The 22,689-nt window shown below is 44.0% G+C and overlaps 1 protein-coding gene across 3 annotated transcripts in view; it reads left to right on the top strand.

Annotated features, from left to right (window-relative positions):
• Window positions 1–2,610, top strand: part of URI1 (URI1 prefoldin like chaperone) — a 46,076-nt gene extending 43,466 nt beyond the window's left edge. For all 3 annotated transcript variants that reach the window (XM_083451911.1, XM_083451913.1, XM_083451912.1), the window contains 2 exons: window positions 227–485; window positions 1,810–2,610. In XM_083451911.1, coding sequence (XP_083308037.1) covers window positions 227–485; window positions 1,810–1,998 — 448 coding nt within the window. In that variant the 3' untranslated portion in view covers window positions 1,999–2,610. The remainder of the gene's footprint in view (window positions 1–226; window positions 486–1,809) is intronic.
• Window positions 2,611–22,689: the final 20,079 nt, after the last annotated feature.

The following is a 22,689-nucleotide window of genomic DNA, read 5'->3' as shown; positions in this document are numbered from 1 at the left end:
AAATGTGATAGGTATCCACTCAAAAGTGGCAGGGTAACAGTTGCGTTGCTGAATGTAATCCACCTACCTTGCATCTTTTACAAGAGTTCAGTAAGAAAGTTGACTAGGCAAAGTCATCATAATTAATTTGTACCACCAAAGACAGTGAAATTATTGTGAATTTGTCATGTGGTTCTCTGCCCCCCTTCTCACATAGTTTATTAAAGCTAACATTTTCCTTTTGCAGAGTCTTTGTTGATGTTGTGAATGGAGAGTATGTCCCTCGTAAATCAATTTTGAAGTCTCGAAGCCGTGAGAACAGTGTTTGTAGTGATACCAGTGAGAGCAGCACTGCTGAGTTTGATGACAGACGAGGAATTCTGCGGAGTGTGAGCTATGATGAAAGTACCTACAGTGATAACAGCGAAGGAATCTTAGTGGAGGAAGAAGAGGGGGAGCAGGAGCATCTTTCAAAAAAACCATCGCCATTATCAGGATTGTATGAGGTACAGAGAGAAGGCTCTTTCATTTATTGTTTCTTTTTAGGAGAAAACATTAGGACAAATTAGAAACCTTCTTAATGTTGATTTCATTTTTCGTAAATTGTCTCTTTAGCTGCCACCAGCTTATTCCTTGGGCAGAACAACAAAAATGTGCATTCCTTCATCTACAGGCACACTATTCTCTTTCTGACTAAGGCATGCCGGGGGCATTTCACAAAGGCAGCCTTTTCCCCATGTCAGTGTGATTAGAGCCCAGGTGCCTCTGTCAGTGCTCTTTCCTAAGTCAGGTAAACCATTTATAAAACACTCTCTTGTGAACCTTGGCACTTGCATCCTAGATGCATTTACTGGGAAGTAACTGCCACCATTTCAGGGGAAGTACATTTTCTTAGGATTTAGTTGAGATTTCCTCCTCAGCTAGAAAGAAACTGGAGAGTTCGGCACTCTCTCTTGCCTTGTTCTCGAGGGCAAATGGATCAAAGGGGCCAGAAAAAAAGGGATACTCTGGCAGCAGGGTAAGTTTCTCAGAGGACACCCACCTCTAAAAGCAGCACAAGGAGTGGAGGCACACAGACTTTTTCATTGGGAGAGGCACATAATAACGATGGGAAAAGAGAGGGCCTTGCTTCCTATGAGTGACCAATGAAAATCTGTGATCTAGCATTTTGTTCACATCTTGCCTACTATATGAAGAGCCATGCTGGATCAGGCTAAAATGACCAGCTGATCCAGGGACCCCTTTCCTGGAGCGGACAGCCAGATGCCTCCAGATAAGTAACATAAGGCAGTCCGCAAGGGGACAATTCCCTAATGTACCTCGCAGTCTTCCGGCATTTAAAAATATATTGAGTTTGTCTGCCACTTTCTATAAAATCTTACTTAACTGTTGTGATGATGTTGACAGGGGGGAAACATGTCAACACGCAAAATAGTTTGTAGTTCGTACACCAGGTGTCAGCTTGAAGCAGTTAAAGGAGGCACAATATGAAACCTTGAAAGTGCAATATGATTGAAATGTTGACAGGCCCCAAATCTGCAAAGTTGTATCAGTTGCGGAGCTGAAATTTACTATTGCATCATCTGTTTTTATGTTCTTGAAGACCTTTTTTTTTTTCTTATTCCAAAACGTACATAGAGGTATGAATATCTCTCCTTAGAACACTAGCACTCCTTCTGGTTTTCTTTTGAGGAAGCTAGACAGTTTTCCTTTGCGGGGAGTTGCTGTTGGTTTGGTGGAGTTTTTTCTATATTTTTGACTAAAAGAGAGAGTGATGGTAATACACTTTGTAACTTATAAGCTTATTTTCAAGGTTTCCTTTCCTTGTAGGCTTTCTCGGGGACTGTTGTCGAGAAGGAGCCTTTGTCTCCTGCTTCAGCACCACACCCAGTAATCGCTCACCCTGCCCTGCCTACCATTCTGGAGCGAAAATCTGAGGAAGTTCTTTCTGAAGCTTCAGAAGAAACTACAAAGAGGGTTTCAAAATTCAAAGCTGCCAGAATGCAACAGAAAACCTAGTTTCTGCTTAGACAATGGAAGTTTAAAACGGCAGGCTGCGTTGATTTGATACTGTTCATGTTTAGACCTCTGTTGATGATATTTCTAAAAAAAAAAAAAAAAAATCGGTGAAAAAACACTTCGAAATTCTTCTTATTTTCTTAATATCCTTGTATGCAGTCAGCACCTTTGTATATGTTTGCCTTACGATAACAGCACTTGGAATAATTTTCAAAAGAATAATCTTCATAAGGCTGTGTGTGTGTGTGTGTGTGTGTGTGTGTTTAAACCTAAATACAGGCAGTTTTGTACCAGATGTGATGTTCTACATACCATATGGGTCGTTTGAAAGAAACTTTGCAACTTTCAAATAGAGCCAACAATTATATTTCATGACTTGCTTTAGCGTTTAAGACTTGCTCATATCCCCCATTGTTTTGTAGGGTTTGCTTTTAGGTGTCTGTGCTGACGAATCATTTCTTTCCTACTAGCATAAAACCTCTGATAACTTGTATAAACTCTATGAAACAGAACGCTGTGTTCGCGTACTTTGCAGGGATGTTTCTTTGATGGAAAAAATGGTATTTTGTAAAATTACACTTTTCAAGTAAAAGAAAAAGAAAAAATCTGAAATGTTGAAAGTATTCTCCTTTGGGTTATTATATACAGTGGAGTTGAAACATTTTCTCAGTTCCAAATTCCTTGAGCATGTTCTCTGACCTTTCCAATACAGAGCCCTTTACTCTCTTTTCTTTTCTTTGTGTATGAAACACCTATTAACGTCAATGGAAATTACGTGCTCATGGGGAGAAGAGCTTAACCCTAAACTAAAGGAGGTTTAGCCCCAAAGACATCCTCCCCTTCCATTGTGCATTCAAAAATGTGATTCTGTTGTCGTGGGCTGTTCCAGGAAGCAATCGACCCTGTGCCGTTATTGTTCAGAGTTTGCAACTTGAATACAAGACACAGCATGGACATGTAATCAAAAGGAAGCAGTCTATCAGGCCAGTCCTCCAGCTGCACACTGTGGCAGCATCCTGCCTGCAGCAAATGGCACTAGGTTGGGTTGCAGGATTTTAGTCCACTTACCCTTCTAAGAGCAAGCAAGCGTTGCATTATTTCCCTATTGCCACCCAAGCACAAATCAATGAGCTGGCTGCAATATCCATACAAGACCACCTGCTTCAGTTATTTCATGAACTGGGAAGCAACCAGATCAGGTCCACAAGGGGACTTCCCTCTCAGCTTTCAAAACCAAGGCCTATAAGTATGTCTTGCAGGAGCAGCAGCCTAGGCAAACTGGTGGGAGTAATAATTTGTGTAGTGTTAGTTGCCCTGACAGCTGTAGACCTAGCTATGAGTCCAATAAATAAACAAAATGAAAGCAAAATAGCAAATTATCTTTCTCCCCTTTCAGCTTGGTTCACTTTTCCATGTTACACTTGTTCCCATGTTCTCTTTGCGAAGCTAATACTGAGCAAGTATTGAGCAGAAGCAGCTTCCATTGTGGCCCTAGCACACAAGAGATGCCATGAACCTTTGTCTTTAGAGAAGGGGAAATCAACTTTCAGGAATTTAGTCAAGGTAGGCAAAGGGAATCGCTGCAGCTCAGTTGTCGAGCGCACTTTTCGTGCAGAAAGTCCCAGGTCCAATCCCTGGCACCTTCACCTAAATGGATTAGGTGGTGGGAAAGACCTTTGCCCAAGAACCTGGAATGCTGCATGCAGCTAGTCAGAATAAGATGGAGAAATAGTTTGATCTGACCCGACACCAGGCAATTTCCTGTGTTCCTAAATAATCTTGGACCAGCCCTACCATTGGGCAGAGTGGGCCTACTGTTTCAAGCAGCTGATATTGGGTGTCATGAAACAGCAACAAACTGTTTAGTTGTTCTGATTTTTTTATTGTATTTTATTATTGGAGAGGAGCTTGCCTCAGGTGACAAAATAGTATGACTGGCCTTGAGTACCATGTTCCATGACCATAGGGAGAGGGACACACACCATTTTTTGCTCTGCCTCAGGTGGTAAAATGTCTTCAGCAGCCAATACCCCATTCATTTACTCCAATTTGCTTATGTACTAAACAACCTTTACAGTGCAGCAAAAGGTGAGTGTTCTGTTGTATTTGTAAAACGGTGCTTCTGGTTCTCAGAGTGGAGCCTGACTCCTAAGAAGGCTTCTGCTTGTCTGTTAGTTACAGAACTCAACCAGACATGGAAAGCTTGAGGACTGGTGAGTTAGATTGGAATTCAATCTGTTCATATGCATGTCAATATCAATCTGGACTGGTGGCCGTTATGTGTTATGTTCTATAGGATAAGGAGCAAGTCTTTAAAGCAAGGAACCATCTGCAAATCTTACTGGACAGTTGGTGTGGTTTTATGTCTAGAGCAGGGGTTGTCAACCTGGTCCCTACTGCTCACTAGTGGACATTTCAGGATTCTAGGTGGGTGGTAGGGGTTTCTACGGCACAAGCTGAATCCTTCCAATGAACACTGGTGGGTGGTAAGGAAATTTTACCATCAAGAAAGATGCATTAGTGGGCGGTAGGTATAAAAAGCTTGACTACCCCTGGGTTAGAGTGTTGGGGTAGGATTTAGGGAACTGAAGTTCAAATTGCCATTACATCTTTTGGGGGCGGGATAGAGGCTACGGAATTAGTCAGTATTTCTCAGTTCAGATTGAAGTTGGTTTTGGGGGAAATGCATCAAAATGCAGTATTCCATAAGAAACTGTAAGAGAGACATGGATTATAGCTAACATGTATACTCCATTTCCCCAAATAGCGATGGGAGCACACTAGATGCAAAGTAAATAGCAGCCTGTACACAGCCCTGGTCTCCCTTAACCAAACCAACTTTATAGGGCTGTTGGTTTGGCAAAATAGCTCTCAGAGCTCTTTGGAAGAAAGGCTGTGTACAGTTGTCATGAGTCGTTTTATTTCTTATTTATTTATGTAAAATATTTACAGGCTTCCTTTTAGGGGCATTTCTTCCCAAAGCAGCACGCATAAACGGCAGATAGATAAATCAAGATGATATACTTTACTATGAGAAAGCCACTCTGATCTCTTCATAAGTCAGTTAAACTGTTAGGGAAAGACAGCATTTTAAGGAATAAGTCTTTGAGGCGCACTTGAAAGTATGTAAGGCAGGGAAGCAAGTGTAATCCAATCAAAAGGGGGTTCTGTAACAGCAGGGCAACCCCTAAAAAGGCCCTGGTGTGTGTTGTTGTTTTTTTGCTTACCAACCTAATTGACCTTACTGGCAGAAATGCAAGCAGGATCTCTGAAGCAGATCTCATTGTGTGGGCAGGATAATACAATGAATAAGAGCCATTCACAATCCTAATATCAGTCTATCAGGTCAGAGAAGGGAAATCCTGCACTGCTTCTAATTCACATATTTTTACATTGACTACTATGTGACTTGTGTGGCCAGCTGGCCAGTGCAGGAGCAGAAGCATACAATGCTTTTATGGAATATTGGTGTCCCCTCCCAAATTGGAAAGTTTGGAGTGTGTGAGAGGGGGTGTTCTTTGGGACCTAAGCTTGCAAATACACACACTATAATTGGATATCGCAAACCTCATTGGAGGTGTTAATCATTAGCTTGATACATGCTGAAATGTAGATTTTATGGCTCTAAAGCATATTGCGTTAGTACTAAAATAAGCCATCAATGCCAGTCCACCCTCTATTCACGGCTAAATATTTAAAGGAGGTTATTTATAGCTTCCTTAATGAATTCTTGGCTAAACAAAATGAAATTATGTCCTAGAAAAGTAGGAGCTATTTTGTAACCAGAACAGTGCATCTATAAAATATAGTGCTATGAATATGTATTTTAAATAACAAAGGGGTTGAAGATCTAATCTAATCTACCAGAGCTGGTTAATTAGAGAAAATGGGCCCCAATCTTAACTATGCTTACATGCTGTAAATCCCATTGGCTTGCCTGAAGTACAATTGCTGTGTGTGCATCCTTTTCCTCTTCCCTCCAGCTGCCTTTATCTGGGTCCATGGATTCGCCCCCCCCCCCCCGACCCTGCTGCTTTCCATGGTTGGCAATCTCTAGCCCTGGATACCATGTTGCAGGCAAGTAACAGTCTCATTGTGGATGTTCTATGGACACTAGCTATGATGAATTGCTCTGCCTCTGCGGTCAGAGGCCGCAATGCTTCTGAATGCCAGTTTCTGGAAACCACAGATGGGATTTGTGCTTGGGTCCTGCTTGTGGGTTTCCCATTGGGTCATGGGGTTGGCCACTGTGAGAACAGGTGCTGGACTAGGTGGGCCATTGGCCTGATCTTTTTGCAGTCAGGTACCAGCAGTAAGGGGGTACCAGCAGACTTGGAGGAAGGCCACCCACATGAAATTAAGCTAAAGGACACAAACATCCCACCCCTGTTTCAAATAGTATAATGTGGATGTGCTCCTTCTTGCCCTCTCCTGTCATCTTGCCCTTGCTGTCCCCTCCTCCTCTGCCCTAGATTGCTGCCTCTTTTTCCAGGGTCCTAGGCAGTGGGCACTAACTTTGTGGGCTGTTCATATTCCACATTATCTTTGGAGGAAAGTTACCTTTTCAGAAGCACCAGCCCTCTTGGGACCGTACAGCAGATAGGGGTTGTGTGAATGCCTTGCTCCCTCGCAGCAGATGTTTCCTGTCTGTAGAAAGCTAATATAATGGGGAAGGGCTCTAGCTTCTCTTTCTCCCTCACATGCTACCTTTCTAGGTGCACAGTTTGTTGGGTGGTTGATGTTGTTTTTAAACAGGGTGGGGGCATTAAAACACGCACCCCCCACCCACAGTCTGAAGTGACATAACTGTAGGAGCGGTGTATCAGGTGTTAATGTGTAGTTCTGCTTTTATTTATCCAAAAGGAGCTTCTAATAATAGGTGTAACCAGGGGCAACAACAACAAAAATGAGCAACCTAAACCCCTTGATAGGAATCAAAATCTGTGATACGAGGAACTGATAAAATTTGTCTCTATGTATGAGCAGAATGGAAGAATCTCGACAATGAAATACTTTCAGTAGCACCCTTAAGAAATAAATATAGTTTGGTCTTGGAAGGACACTGAACTTTGGCACAGGGCCTAACTCTTCCCTACACTCAGAAATCCTTGGTATTGCAAAATAAGTATTTGTATTTATAGTTGTTGTTGTTTTTTTGTATTCTTAATATTTTATACTACTTTATGATTTTCAGTGTGTATCCCACCTTCCTCCTGAATGAAACTAGGGCTGCACGTACATCAATTATAAAACTTGCATTGAAAGAAAAATGCACTAAAAACATGGATCAGGGGTTGCCAGGAACAGTGTCACTCAACCATCAAGTGTCTGGGTACTGTGATACATGTAAAATAAGTACTTTTACTTATGTAAAATAAAATGGAAAAAATTGCCTTTTGGGTAAACCTAACTAGAGAATTGCTGAGGGTGCCCTCCTGTTGAGGGAACGTTTCTTCCAACTATTAGGCAAAACTACCCAATTTGGCTTCTGTTGTATGTGTGCTTTAACCTAGATTAGCGCCTACAAGTAATCTCTAGATCTGTGAATATAAAAACTGGCTAGTGTCTCCATTCCCCCCCTTTTTTTACCTACAAGGAAACCTGTGTGTTTTGCCTAAAGTTGGAGACAACTGGGTAAAAACTGGATTTTATATTTAAAAAAGAAAAAGTTGGGGAGCCAACCATTGTATAGTTCTTCACCACAGAAGTCCTAGGTGCAGCTCTTAACCCTCATAGCACCCAATAAAGCCTAATCGCCTGCTGCCTCCACCCACATTCCACCTTAAGGCTGTGACTAAATGTAGATTTCTGCAAACCTTCACACCATTTCCCCCATACTCTTCCTCAACCCTCTGGAGCAGCTTTACATGGGACAAGAGTCTTAAGTGAGGGGAGTGCATTGAATAATGGGGTGCTCTACCTTGCATGAGCAGTAGTTCTTCCCACTAAGTCAGGAGTGGGAAATCGCCTCTTTTTTTGAGAGGGGCAAGAGGAACATTCCATCTCTGACAACAATATTGGGGGGGGGGGGGAGAGCCAAAAGTGGGTGGGATCCCAGGAAGAGACGCAACTCTTTGTATAGTAGGCTACATTTCAGCCATGTAAAACTTGTAGCAGATACCTGTCTATCAAACCAATGCTTCTCATTTTGCCATTTGTGACAGCCATTTTGTGCTGGCACCCACGGCACTTTTATTGACATATGAGCACTACGGAATTGGCAGGGAAGGAAAATAACCACGTGGTTGTTTGAACTGGGCACTGCTTTTTAAAGTGGCCTCTGTGTTGTGAAAATAACATGCAGAGAAGTTAAGGAGAGAGAGTGCATCAGTAAAGACCCCTAATGCTGTGATTGAGGGCACAAGGAGAAGGGGACGACAGAGGACGAGATGGTTGGACAGTGTTCTAGAAGCTACGAACATGAGTTTGACCAAGCTGTGGGAGGCAGTGGAAGACAGGAGTGCCTGACGTGCTCTGGTCCATGGGGTTGCAAAGTCGGACATGACTAAACGACTAAACAACAACAATGCTGTGATGTCCTGGCATCAAAAAGGCAACATGGACCCAGAACAGTATAATCCCATTCATTAGCTGAACAAGCTTTTTAGGGAAGTTGTGGAATTTATTTTCTTTGGAGGCTTTCAGGAGAAGGTAAAGGGGCATTCTTTGGAAATATTCCCCATGTAGAAAGGACAAGCTTCAAGTTGGAAGGTTGGAGTAGCTGATCCATTGGTCTGTTTTGTGGCTTTATTCCATTAATGTGATGCCATTCAGGTGTGCAAATGAGTTTCATTCCCCACCCCTGCCTTTTTTTTTGAGGACTAGTCACACTGCCATCTTTCAAATCCATCTTTTAAAGAGAGAAAACTAGACTAGCTAACATATTTCTGTGCCTTTCTGAGAGAGATTCGTACAGCTGTTCCAGCTGTTCATTTTAACACAGTGATTTATGTTTCAAAATATGAGCTTGGATTAAAAGGAATCTGTGTGTGTGTTTGGTATGCAATATTTTTGTATTACAAATAGCTCCGTTCTAACCCACATTAACCCCATGATATGTGAATTTTGCCAACTCCCCACTGTGTCTTTTAAATCAAATCCAGAGCATCACCAAGTGTGTTCTAATTTCTAAACAAACTCATCTTCCAGTAGAAGTCCTTTAATACTCTACTGCAAATTAGACAATCTAAGATGAATGGAGTATCTTTGTTAATTATGGAGTTTAATTGATCAAAACTACTGGACAGGGTTTTATTTATAGCAATTTCATGCTGGATGGATTCTATAATATTAACCAGCATATTTTTTTATGAAGGTTAAGATGTGCATTTATCCAGATACACAGATAATCAAATATACAAGAGTCCTCTTTATGTAGGGTTACAATGACACAGGTATAGAGAAGATGGTGAGGAGAAGATAGCACATTCGGATAACTGGAGACGGTGTCGCATTACAGCAAAGCCCAGTGGGAGCCAAAGACAAGCCCAGCCCCAAGTGCGTCTGTATACACAAGGAGAGTCAGTATGGTGTAATAGTTAAAGCGTTCTGTACGGGGGGCCTGGGAGACCAGGGTTCAAATCCCAAACTTGTGTTAGAGGTTCATGGGATGACCCTGGGCCAGTCACTATCATTCATTTTAATGTACCTCATTGGGTTCTTGTGAGGGTAAAATTGGAAGGGGAGAGCCATGTATGTACATGAACTTTTGGGTGGAAAGGTGGGCTACAAATGTGACTGTCAGCAATTCTGAATGCCATCAATATTATAAGCACCAAATTCTAGAGCAGTGGTCCCCAAACTTGGGTCTCCAGCTGTTTTCGGACTATGATTCCCATCATCCGTGACCACTGGTGTTGCTAGCTAGGGATTATGGGAGTTGTAGTCCAACAGCAGCTGGAGAACCCAGTTCGGGAAACACTGCTCTAGATGATGCAACAGAGCCTGTACATGCAAGTCTTCACCAATGGGGCAAATAGTTTAAGTGTGTGTGTGTGCGCGCGCGGAGAAGATTTTTATCATGGAACCCAAGATAGCATACTTGTCTCTCCTAAAAGGTGTCTGTCACCAAGGCACTGACCAGCTCTGCTTAGCTTCAGCAAAGTAGTGGCTTCATATGCCTTCAGGCTTTCCCTGTGATCTGTTTAAAGGAAAATAACATAGAGGGGATGTGTTAACTTCCCCTGCCCCAATGGTTCTGACACGGATCTCTCTCTCTGACAGCTTTTCCCCAAAATTATTGACTGGTTTGGAACTAACTGCACACCTGAAAATAGAGAGGCAGTGTGGTGTAGCGGTTAGAGTGTTGGGTTAGAATCAGGGAGAACCTGGGCTGTAGTCATACTCCGTCATTGAGCTCACTAGGTAACCCTGGGCTTAGCTGTGAGGATAGTTGGTTGTGCGATGGTTGTGAGGTTAAATGGAGCAGGGCAAGGCATGTGTGTGGCCCTGGAAACATTGGAGGAGAGGCAGGATATAAAATGCAATTAATAAATAAGCTTGCAAAGGAAGCTCTTGACAACGAGAAAACAGGGTGCTCTCTGTCCACCAGTCTTCATACGGACAGCAACCTGTTTTAAAAACTGTTTTTGTGAACTGAAATAACTTTGGGTCATAACTCACTGGCAAGCTACAGAAGTCTCATTAAAATAAACCAGGAAGATGGGGCACAGCATTTGGGGTGGGGTGGGTTTCTCGCTCTTTCAAGGCTCCTTTTAGCCCGTGCTCCAGGCTCCAGTTTCTGGCACAGCTTCGACCAAAACAAAAGGGAGAAAAGTATATTCCCCCCCACACACACATTTCTTGATTTGGTCCACCAGCAGATACACAGTTTGATTTCCATCACAAGCAAAAGGGGTGGGGTGGGGAATCTCCCTTTCGGGTGTGCATCTCTGGCTTCCTGGGATCACAGCCCTGCTGTTTGTCTGTAATTAATTTTGCATGCCAGTAGGTAGCAGTGGCGAGCAGAAGCCACAACAGAAAGCTGCCAGTCAGTGATGATAATTTATTATTCATTTCTGTTATAGGTGGGGTGTGCAGACAGTTACAGTAATAATTACTAAGACCAGAGTGTTTCCTAGGCAACCGGTTCCCCCCCCCCTCATTCATGCTGTTGCGGAGAGTATGCCTGTAAAGCATGACATTGCTGTATTCTGAGGTTTGTTGCCCTCCTGCTGTTCCAGGTTTGAGGTTAGTTACAGCATCATAAGGGGCTCTCAAGCATAAAGAGCTCAGGCTGGGATTAAAGCCCAGAGAGAATGCTATCGCCCTGCCTCTCCCTCTCCTCTCTCACTTTTAAGTAACAAGGTTATAAAAATGCAAATGCCATTTCTAGGTGGGTTATAACTAATATTGGTAAGGATATTTAAGGATCCTTTAAGTTGGCAAACATTTCCCCCCCCTTTTTTGTTTTTTTTTGTTTTCAAAAAGGGAGGAGTAGAGAGACACAAAGCCCATTTCATTAAAAAATAAAATTTGCAAACAGGGCTCTCTCCCCCACCCCCTGCACCCGCTTTCCTTTTTAACTAGAGGGTTGATCAAGCTGAAATGTTTAGCATTATAAATCAATGGGAAACTGCTCTGCGGAGCTAATTGTCAGTGGCATGTTCTTGTTGTTTTTCCAGCCTTTTATGATAATGGTTCTTAAGGAGTAAAGTAACACATCTTTTGCTAGCAGGGACAGGGTGGTTGTTGTGTGTGTGTGTGTGTGTGTGTGTGTGTGTGTGCATGCCCGCTCAATCCTGGATGGTGATAAGCAGTAGCTGGAATGGGAAATCAATAAATCAATCAATTACATTGTCCTATATCTTTAGGCTTCCTCCGTGCAGAAGTGAGCTTTAAAAGCATGTTTTCTAGCATCTCCTGATGAAGAAGTGAAGGATTCCTTCCAGCCTTGTCAAGCCCATCTGTCATGCCGGTGCAGAATTTTGACCCCTTCTGTTTGGACGCGAGACACCAAAGCAAACTTCAGCTCGGGCAGGAGATCATCCAGCATTGGCCAGAGCCTCCTGCCTGGAGATGAAATATCCCTTTTTCTTACAAGGTTCGCAAGATATATGATTATTGCCTTTAGATCTCTTTTAAAAGGTTAATGGTGGCGAGGGCTGTGTGGTATAAATGTTGCTCAGGCTTTGGCTCTCGCTGCATTTCATCCTTACAGTGTTTGCTCCAAAGCCAAGGGGCCGACATGGTTAGAAGGCAAGAAGTTTATGCAGCAAGGCTAAATGACACCTGTGGATCACCGGCACCCTCTGGCTTCTGCAAACACAGCGAGCATAACTTTAGTCGAGAATCAGCGGTTCACTAGGCTGCTTTACAAGTCATCCCACTAGCTAATTCCCTTTGTAGTCATGGACACCTCACATGCGAACACACAAAGCCAGGTGACTAATCCATCCAACTCCCCTGTATTGCAGGGATGCAGAACCTCTGGCCCTCCACATGTTGCCTCCCAACCCTCATCAGCCCCAGCCAGCACGGCAAATAAGCAGCATGATGGGAACTGTAGTCCCCACAATATCTGGAGGCCTACAGGGCTACCTGTTCCAATTATACATCTTTTTCGAAAACTTGCTTTAAAATGTTCTGTGCTCTGATACTTTTTGGTAGCTGTTTCGTTATGAGAGCAGGCATAGATGGAGTGATCTGGGGGCTGAAAATACAACGCTGTCTTCCGCTAAGTCAGACCACTGTTCCATCAAACCTCGCTTCCATGAGTGGTTGTGGCTCCCCATTAGTAATAAAGAGTATTATTAGTATAAAAAAGAAGCCACAGCCTGCTATTTGCAGGAGAGGGTGGGGAGCTCCCATTTGTGTCAATGGAAATTGTTTTCTTCCGAATGCAAATAGCAGGCACAGGGCCCCTTGTCTGGACCAGGACTATGGTGGAGTGCAAAGCTCACCCTACCCTTCTTGCCAAGGTCCCAGTCTGCAACTCTCTCCACCTTGGTGCCTGCTGTTTGCTTTTTAAAAGCTGTTCAGAGATTGGGCACCAGTTTGTATCCAGTGTTGGTTGGCCCACTGAAATGGATAGATGTGACTCAATTCAGGTTAATTTCAGTAAGGCTACTCTTGAGAAGGATGTAGCTGGGTGCAACCAGCGTGCCAAGTGTAAAATGTACCGGTGGCTTACAGGCCCTTTCTGTGTTCAGAGACGGAAAGTCCCTGGGCTTTGGGAATCCTCTAAACAAAGCTATGTTTCTCTGCCTGCTTTCTCTGTGTCACTTCGGCTTCTCAACTGCACCTGTTGCATTTCTGCATTTTAAAACAGAAGTGGCTTTGTCAGCTGTGTGGTTTTGGAGGACAGAACACTGACGGAATCATTGCTTTGAATCGGCTTTGGAAATAGTAACCTGCTTAGTCGCCTGTGGCAAGTAAGCACCCTGTCCAGTACACTTTTCACAGCTTAATGTTGTTGTTCCTCTATACGTTCAGCAAACACACATGGGCAGCAGTGGCAGACTCCTCCTCAGACGTTCCTCCTAACCCACTGACCCCAAGCTCTTTGTTCCATAGGCCTGCTAAACCTGCTAAACTGACCTGCTGCCCCTAGGTACACTGGAGGATGCTATCCTATTGCCAAGAAGTCAGTTTCAACTTAATGAAGTGAGGGGGGGGGCACCTGGCCCTTTGCACCAGGCAGCAAAATATCCTGGCCTGGCCCTGGACGTGAGAGGAAGGGTCCTCACCCCCTACCTATTGCATATTCATTGGGGTCCTGTCACACACAGTTATGGGGGGGGGGGCTTGGTGGGTGGAGTCATTCTGGAGACCAAGGACACTTTGCTCCCTAGGGAACCCTCCATTGGTCCAATCTGACAGCTCGCCACATGGAGGTAGCGGCACACAGGTTCCTGCTTCAAGACCCTTCAACTCCTGGCGTTTGTTTCCAAGAGTGTCTTGAACATCTCAATCCATTCATTCATTTTTAGAGGCATCCAGTAACTTCTGGATGGAATAGTTTCCTGCATTTGGTGCTCTGGATCTTCTGCCACTATAGCCAGATTTGTTTGTCTTGGAGGCAAGAATCGACTGTCTGAAAGGAATGAATGTCTACCAATCAAGAGCAAGTAAGTTCTCACGAGATTAATTTTAACACTGAAAACAGATTTGCTTTGCTTTTACTGAGTTCAGGTAATGTATTTGCCTCCCCTCTGTGCTGGATATCAGTTTAGTTACCAGCAGTGTTATACAAGCAGTTAACTTACTACGCATCTTACTGCCATTTGTTCAAGAGTTGCAACAGAGTTATTTAAACGCAAACAAACAAGAAACAGCAATCTTTGCAATATTTCCTTTAGATGAATCAGCTGATGCAACAAAATCATGTTTATATCACAAGCAGGAATGCACGCCCCCCCCTTAGGAGTAAGTAAGTCTCATCGAACTCAGTTTCCACATAAATATGTGCAGGACTGGGCTGTCATGTTCAGACAAGAATCATTCTTTTTAAGTATGTTTGTGTGGGGAACAACTGCTGTCCGTAAGAGTGCAATTCCTTGCAGGTCAAGCCAATGCACAGAGGCCCCTTAGTGTTCAATGTCAGTTACTCCTAAGTAAGGAGAGCCCATCACCTTGCAGTTGGGGATGGGTTAATCTGCCAATTTTGATTTTTCACAGGTTCACATTTTTCCATTCTCCATATCTATTTGCATTAAAAAAACCACAAAGTCCTCATGAAATCCCACCAGAGTTTTACTGCACATTTCTCCGAAAGTACACAGACTTGTATGCAATTTTGCCAAATGCACACACTTTTGCAAAGTAATTTTCCCTAAGAAAATGCATTTTTGCACGTTGTTTTCAGTAGTTATATGTCTTTATATGAACACTCAGTATATGCATGTTTGTTGCAGATTCCTTGGCCAGAGAACTGTGTTGCAAAATTCAGAGAAGTGGGGGTTGCATTTCAGTTCTATTGTTTCGGAAAGCGTGAATTATGTAGATTCACCTTTGAATGTGTGAACCAAATTGAATTCCCCCTCCCATCCCAACTCCCAAGTAAGTGTTCGCTGGATCACAGCCTTACTCTCCAAAGCAGGGAAGCTCAGAAGCTTTGTCATCATAACAGCCTTTCATAGTGGAGGCTGGTGGAAGAAAGTGGAAAGAAACTCTGGGACAAAGCCAGCCCTGTGGGAAAGGCTTAGCACTTATCAATAAGTTTAAGGAGCAAAGGGTTCTTCAGTATCTTCCAGAATTTTACTCCTGTGCACAAAGTCTTTTTTTCTTTTGCCTTAATAGGAAATGTTGCAATATATTAGGAGCCTACGATACATTACATCTCCCACCCCAATTCCAAATCCTCCTCTCTCTCCCCCCCCTTTTTTTTTGGCTAAAGATTACTCTGCATCCTAGACAAAGGAAATATTTAAACTGTTAAATCTGAACAAAGATACAGTCTGCATATGACTTCTCTGAAGCCCTATAAAAATTCTTTAAAATTGCCTATTCACTCAAATTTACTGAGTGTAGCAAAAATGTCAAAGGCATAAAGTCAGAGAAGATTGAATAAAATAATGCAGAAAGACAGATTAGTCATGCACAGACCCACACAGCCTTTCACAGCACACAATACCACTTTTTATTACCGCTCTAACTTTACAAAGGCTATGCTCAATACATAGAGGATGATACATGGTCAGTCATGTAATCTGCCTTTGATTCGCAGGCTCATTTATCTGGGGCCTTTTCACAAAGACATTGATGAGAGATTTCACTGTTTCCACGGCATTGTTTTATTTATCATATATAATGGCTGCGAGGAGGGGAGGGAGTAGGAATTATGTCACAAATTCCCAAATAAAGGAGTTGCACAGAAGAGGCCTCTGGACAAAAGTTTGCAAAATGGATATATATTTTCTGCCCCGTCTTGTCAGCTGGGGCCATTGCTACCATTAAGTAGGGTGAGGAATCTCCCTTCGAGGGGCAGGGTGGGGTTTTTTTTTTTAATAGTACTACTAAATTTGTCCATTGTTTTATTATAATATTGCCACTTTGTAGGGTGCTATGTGGATTTTCTGTTCTGGGCACTGCAAAGTCTTGGGCCCTCGCCATGGGCATTCACCTCCCCACTTCCCCCTTCGACCTCTTGAATATTGAAAGCTGCCAGAAACTATGGAGAAATAATGTTTTCTTACTTGTTTACAACACAATCTTGCACTCTCTCTCTCTCTCTCTCTCTCTCTTTTAATATAAAGCTGTCTGGAAATTACCTCTTTCCAACCCTTGTCCCTCCCCCCCCCCCGCCACCACCACCACTCCTCCCTGCTCTGCGCCATGTTTTAAATTTGAGCAATATTTTAATTATTTTTAGAGTGGCATATTTATTATTTATGCATTCACAAAAGAAAAGCGACTATTTGTCAGTCACAGTTTTGTATCTTGCAAATTTAATAAAGAGCAGCCCTTAAGATAGAATTTCTGAGCCTGCCAAGATTGACAAAAGCCAGCTAATGCAGAAATGTCAACAGCCAACCTTATTGGCCACTCCACGATGCCTCGCAATCAAGGGAAAGCCGAGGCTGTATGTAAACAGAAATGTGTATCTGGTGATGAAATACCTGTGGGTGTGCATGTGCAGCTGAGAGAATCCATTAGAGGCGATGCTCAGTGAGGTGGCAAGCCTAGGAGTGGGCTGTGCCACTGCAGATTGCAAGGGTATGGGGGGGGGGGGTCACATAACGGAATGCTTTGCTATTTAAAACAAAAAACACCCATATATCTCCCTGCATATAGAAGGTAGCATGCTAAGGCTAGGTTGTCAGCTACTTTTCTACGTGCAGGGAAATTTTGTGTGTGGAAGAACATTCAGTCATGTGATTCCCTGAGTGGGGCAGCCCAGATGAAGGTCAGTGAGATTGTGGCAGCCTAGACACCATTTGAAGCACATGGCTTCCTCTCCCAAGAATCCTGGGAGCTGTAGTTTACCAGCAGAGCTAAAATTCCCGGCACCCTGAACCAACTACAGTTCCCAGAATTCTTTGTGTGTGTGTGGGGGGGTTATGTGCCTCAAAGGTATGAAGTGTACACAGCTCCGCTCAGGAGCTACTGAGATATGTGGACAGCTGCTCCCTGTCGTGGGCCACTGAACCACAGGCTGCAGCTTCTCAGTAAAGTACCCTCAGTTCCTGACTCCACCCACCTCAGTTCCTGACTCCACCCACCCAGGCTGGTTACTGGATCTTCCTGGACAGGGCTTCCTGTTCCAGTTGAGTCCCACAGGCTCTGGCATGTGCCTGTGTCCATTAGTAGTTCTGGGGTCTTGTTTGCTCCTTGATCCCATCACCTAGTTTCTCCTTTGCTTCTGATTTATTCTTTGATTCTGTATAGGGAAGGAAGGGGAGATTCGATTCAGTTTGCTTTTAAAGACAAACCTGCCCAATTTGCACTTCCCAAAGCAAAGATGTGGACTTTCAGAATTTTGCAGATCGACTGTGTATAAAGATGCATATCCTAGGGTAAAGTGTGCATTAAAATGCAAATATTAGGGAGAATAGCACACAAAGTTGCATTCTGTTATGTAAAACTGCTTACAGAAGTGTGTGTATTTGTCAAAAACTGGACACAAAGATGTGTGTGCTAGGAGAAATTCACACTAAAATGTCGCCAAACTTTCATGAGGAAGAAGCATAGGGTAGTGGTTAGGGTGTTGGTCTAGGAGCTGGGAGACCAGGGTTCAAAGCACCACCTTGGGATGCCACTGTCTCTACATCACTGGGTTGTTGTGAAGATAACTTGAGCGGGGGAACCATATACACCACTTTGGAGGAAAGGAGGGACGTAAATGTGATAAACATTAAAGAAACAGCTGGGAAAGAGCACCCTGGAGGGCTGACTGTAGAGACACCCAGAGAGCTGATTCACACATGTATATTCAGTGCTTTTTCCCTCCCTAAAAAAATATCTTTAGGGGTACTCTCATTTTGACTCAAGAAAACCACCATTTTATAGTTCAAATTGGGGGAAATAAATACAGTAAATGGACAAAAGTACAAAGATTCACAAAATGTTTAGGGGTATGCGTACCCCTGCGTCCCCCCAGAAAATAAGCACTATGCATATACATTCCTTGGTCACTCCGGCACCCAACAATGCCCTGCATGTATACTTTTCACATTGCCACAGAGCACAACACTGCTTTTCAGTGGAGTTGGTGTCACACATTCAGTTGTGGGTTATCAGTTGGTGCATCTGCCATATTCACTCACCCGTATTTCAGCTCTTCGTTAGTGCGGTCAGAAAAATATTGGCAGGATCCCCATTGACTTAAAAATATGGTAGCTGCCCATTAAGATGGAAATCTTAACCCCGCCCTTAACAAAAGAGACTTATGATTTAATGGTGGAACACTCTGTGGCGAAATGAAATATCTCTTTGTTTTTTCCTCCTTTTTTAAGGTAAGAAGGAATAATGTCAATGGAATTTTGATGACTTGGCCCAGGATAACTTTGACGCCTCGGCCCAGGAGACAAACATCTTTGAATAGCCTGTTGTATTTGGCTCTGACAAGTCAGAGATCTGAATGGGAACATATTTTAAAAGTCGCACTGAAGAAAATGAATAGGAAAGGAAACAGCCCCCCCTCTCCCCCCCTAAGAGGACAGCTAATTAGATGGGAGTCTACCCTCAGTGTTCTTAGGGAGCTCTGTGTCTCTGTGGCTCTTATTCCATCAGTCCCAGATTTCTCAGCAGGACAAGGAAAAGCTAATACCAAAACTTTGTTTCAAGAGTGAGTGTGTAGACAATGGAGAGTCTCTGAAATATGGAAATTACTTTTGAGTTGAAAGGGGGGGTTGGAGAGGGAATGAATATCGCTCCTCGGAGTCTGCCCAGCTCTGGAGAGTTTTAACATTTTTTGCTTCTAGACATGCTGCAAGGTTTTGCGACGTTTGAAATAAAATGGCCATTTTAACTTCTTTGCAACCATGCTAGACATACTGGCCAAATGGTAAGATGACCTCCATTTGTGCTGCCCTCACTGGCCCAGGGTGGCCTGGCAGCAGAAGCAAGCGCTGGTGACTTTTAGGGTGCCTGCTTTTGAAATCAGGTTTTACTTTATTTATACTTTGCTTTTTCGCAGTGAAATGGACCCAGAGCAGATGACAGTAAACATTACAGCATGTTTATCATGTAATTTTTGGGCAGGGGGGAGTGTATCTAAACCACAAATTCAAATAAGAGAAAACAAAAAAATCAGTAAACAAAGCATGAATTCAGTATTGCAAATCAAATTGAATCTTTATCATTGTCAATGACCAGCGTTAAGAAACCAGAATAAGAAGTGCATAGGACACTTTGTCCAGATGCTTTATAATAAAGGGTGTGTGTGTTGGAAGATAAATAAATAAAAGTAGAATTATAAACATGGGCATCAACAATTCAAAAAAACATCTGTAATTTTCTGGGGTTTGGTAATATCAGAAATCAGGAATATTCAGTCGACAGGAGATTGTGCTGGATTCTAGACTTCGCCTATTAAATATGTTGTGGGAGAGAATTTGGACCGCAGTCTCTAATCATCTCCCTCCTGGCAGCTGCCCACTTGGTCATAGCTCCAGGGTGAAAGTAACCCATGACTGACTGACTCCAGAAGGCTCTGTTCACTGCAACTTCATGTGTTATTGTCAGTCTTGGTGTCACTGTTGTTGCTAGTTTACTGTGTGTGCCTATTTGCCTTTTGTCTTTAGTGTGGCCAGACGGAAATGGGACCAGGGATCCTATATTTCTATCGGTTGCAGTAAAGAGTGACCTTTTTTTGCAGTTGCAGTTTGTCTTGCAGGAAGGACGAGAGAGGCTACAACTCACAATATTTCTTTCTCTACGTAAGTAGCAAGGATAAAGGCATTAATAGTGGTTTATCCATCAGTCTGTAATCCTAAGAAACTCTGGGAATTGTAGCTCTGTGAGGAGAATAGGGGTCTGCTAACAACTGGGACGCGGGTGGCGCCGTGGGTTAAACCACAGAGCCTAGGACTTGCTGATCAGAAGATCGGCAGTTTGAATCCTCGTGACGGGGTGAGCTCCCGTTGCTCGGTCCCTGCTCCTGCCAACCTAGCAGTTCGAAAGCACATCAAAGTGCAAGTAGATAAATAGGTACTGCTCCAGTGGGAAGGTAAATGGCGTTTCCGTGCGTTGCTCTGGTTCGCCAGAAGCGGTTTAGTCATGCTGGCCACATGACCCGGAAGCTGAATGCCGGCTCCCTCGGCCAGTAAAGCGAGATGAGTGCCGCAACCCCAGAGTCAGTTATGACTGGATCTAATGGTTAGGGGTCCCTTTACCTTTAACAACTCTTAGCACCCTTAAACTACCATTTCTGATATTCTTTAGTGCAGGGAGCCATGAAAGTGGTATACAGTGGTACCTCTGGTTGCAAATGGGATTCGTTCCAGAGGCCCGTTCGCAACATGAAAAGAGCGCAACCCGCAGCAGCGTGTCTGCACATGCGCGGGTTGTGATTCACCGCTTCTACACATGCGCGTGATACCATTTTTGCGCTTCTGCACATGCATGAGTAGCGAAACCCGGAAGTAACCCTTTCCGATACTTCCGGGTCGCCACGAGACGTAACCTGAAAGAACGTAACATGAAGTGGACGTAACATGAAGTCTGACTGTAATAGTGTTTTAAATGTAGAGTGCAGATGTGCCCAGAATCAGCTGCCCTGAGGCAAGTCACCTCGTTGTTCAATGGCAGAGCCAGCGTCCTTACTCATTTCAACTGAATTAAATGACACGTAGGAAACATTCAGTGAAGCCTTTTTTTCCAGGCTGAAACCAGGGCTTGGGAGTTGATACGGAAGGGGGGGGGCATGTCTTCTTCACCTCCTTCTTCGCTACAATATATCCATTTATTTCCAACTGCCAATGACAGAAGGGACTAAAATCTATAAATCATAGAAAATCAACGTGCCAATTTGCTCAATTTCTCTAGAACTCCATGACACCTTCCCTGTCCTTCATAATCCCTCAAGCCAGGTGTTAAGACCCTAATCCTGTCAAATCACTCTGCCTGGCCTTTCCTCTGGGCAATGCCAGGTGGCAGACTATGCATACATGGACCATTGTCTTCTCATCACCGGTACTCAGGATGTGCTTATCTACGCATATCTCCAGCTCTGCATATTCCCCCCTCCCTCCTCCATATGTTAATCCTGTGTAACCCAACCTCTTCTTAATATATTCATGATGTAATCTGTGTAACCCAACCTCTTCTTAATGTATTCATGATGTAACTGGGATGTATTTTGCACTGTATTCTGGGACATGGAGGGAAGTTTCAAAAGTTCATGTCACCCTTTTCTCGCTGTTCAATCTCGCCTTGAACCTTATTGCGCAATAAACATGGATCTTCTGCAGTTTGCTCCTGTCTCCGGCTGAACTCATTTTCCTCCGCAGGGACCCGCGGACTTAGTCCGACGAGCTGGGTGGCAGAGCAGCCTCGCACCCAGATTTTGCCGTAACAGGATGGCGCCCCACGTGGGGCCCGAGGTTCTCCTGCGTTGCTGACCGGGGGCCCCGAAATCTTCAGCCGGCTCCGGGCCATTTTGCCTGGGAAGATCCTTTGGACCCCCGGCCATCTTCCAGGCGGTAATCGAAAGCCCCAGGAGTTCAGCCGGGGAGCAAAGAGGGATCCAGCCGGCTTATTCATCAATCCAGGGATCATAATTGAAGACGCGTGAGTATAAGGGAAATCAAGTGCACTGGTGGAAAGGGGGTGGAAGTCTCCTGGCAACCAAATTCTCTGCCCTCCTCTCTATCGTTCTTCTCACCTTTCTCTTGGTCCGGTTAGCGAGAGAGACCATGGACCGCCGCTCAACCCGAAAGGGGGTCCTGAGCTCTATCTCTTTCTCTTAAAATCTCCAGCCAGCCGCACCAATTGGGAGCCCGAACGTAAGACGGAGAGACCCGACTTGAAAGATAGGCGACTCTCTGCAACGGGTGTCCCCAGTTGAAAGCAAGGGGTTGGAGCTCTCTTTCCGATCTTCCCTAGCGTCCTAACAAGAGGCAGGAAGTGGTCTGGCTTTCTATCCCAATCCCAGCCGCACTGGTCGGTGCCACGTATCGTGCGTGAGCCCGCTTCCAAAAGCAAGGGGGATTTTCGGTTCGAAATTCTGTCCAGGGACCACCCGATCTGGCACCGCACGGCGCGGGCGTCCAGTAGGGCCCCTTTTCCTGAGATTGTGACGATAGGTAGGAGGTTGCCAGGAAGGACAGCCCAGGAGGATTGGGCGGGCAGAGTGGAAAGGAACCCCAGATTATGGAATAGTAAGTAAGGATGAGGAAAAGGAATAGAATAGTTAGAGCTCGTTAAAAACCCCCATAGGAAGTTGCCAAGCAACAGGAGAAACCCCAGAATAAACCCCTATACAGGTTACCCCAAATCCTAATCAACCCCTCTCTTTCTCCCGTCCCTATCCCAGACACCCCCCCAAAAAAGGAAAAACAACAAAAAAGCAACAACAGCAACGCATGCATATATAAAAAGGGGTACCCAGACAACCAAGCGTTGTGAGCCCTGCCAGTTTGATTAACTGGTGGTGTGTTTGAAGAGGCAAGGAGGCTCATAAAACCATGTGGGACCTTCCTACTAATTTCACTTAATGAAGCCAAAGGAAGCGGCCCAACTCCTTGCAATAACCAACTAAAGGATGAGAATATATATGTTTACATATTGTCTGTTATATGTGTTGTCTGT

The sequence above is a fragment of the Podarcis tiliguerta genome, assembly GCF_965153285.1.
Source record: "Podarcis tiliguerta genome assembly, chromosome: 8".
NCBI lineage: Eukaryota > Metazoa > Chordata > Lepidosauria > Squamata > Lacertidae > Podarcis > Podarcis tiliguerta.
Note: the sequence above shows the minus strand (reverse complement) of the source record. Positions and strands in the feature narration are given on the sequence as shown.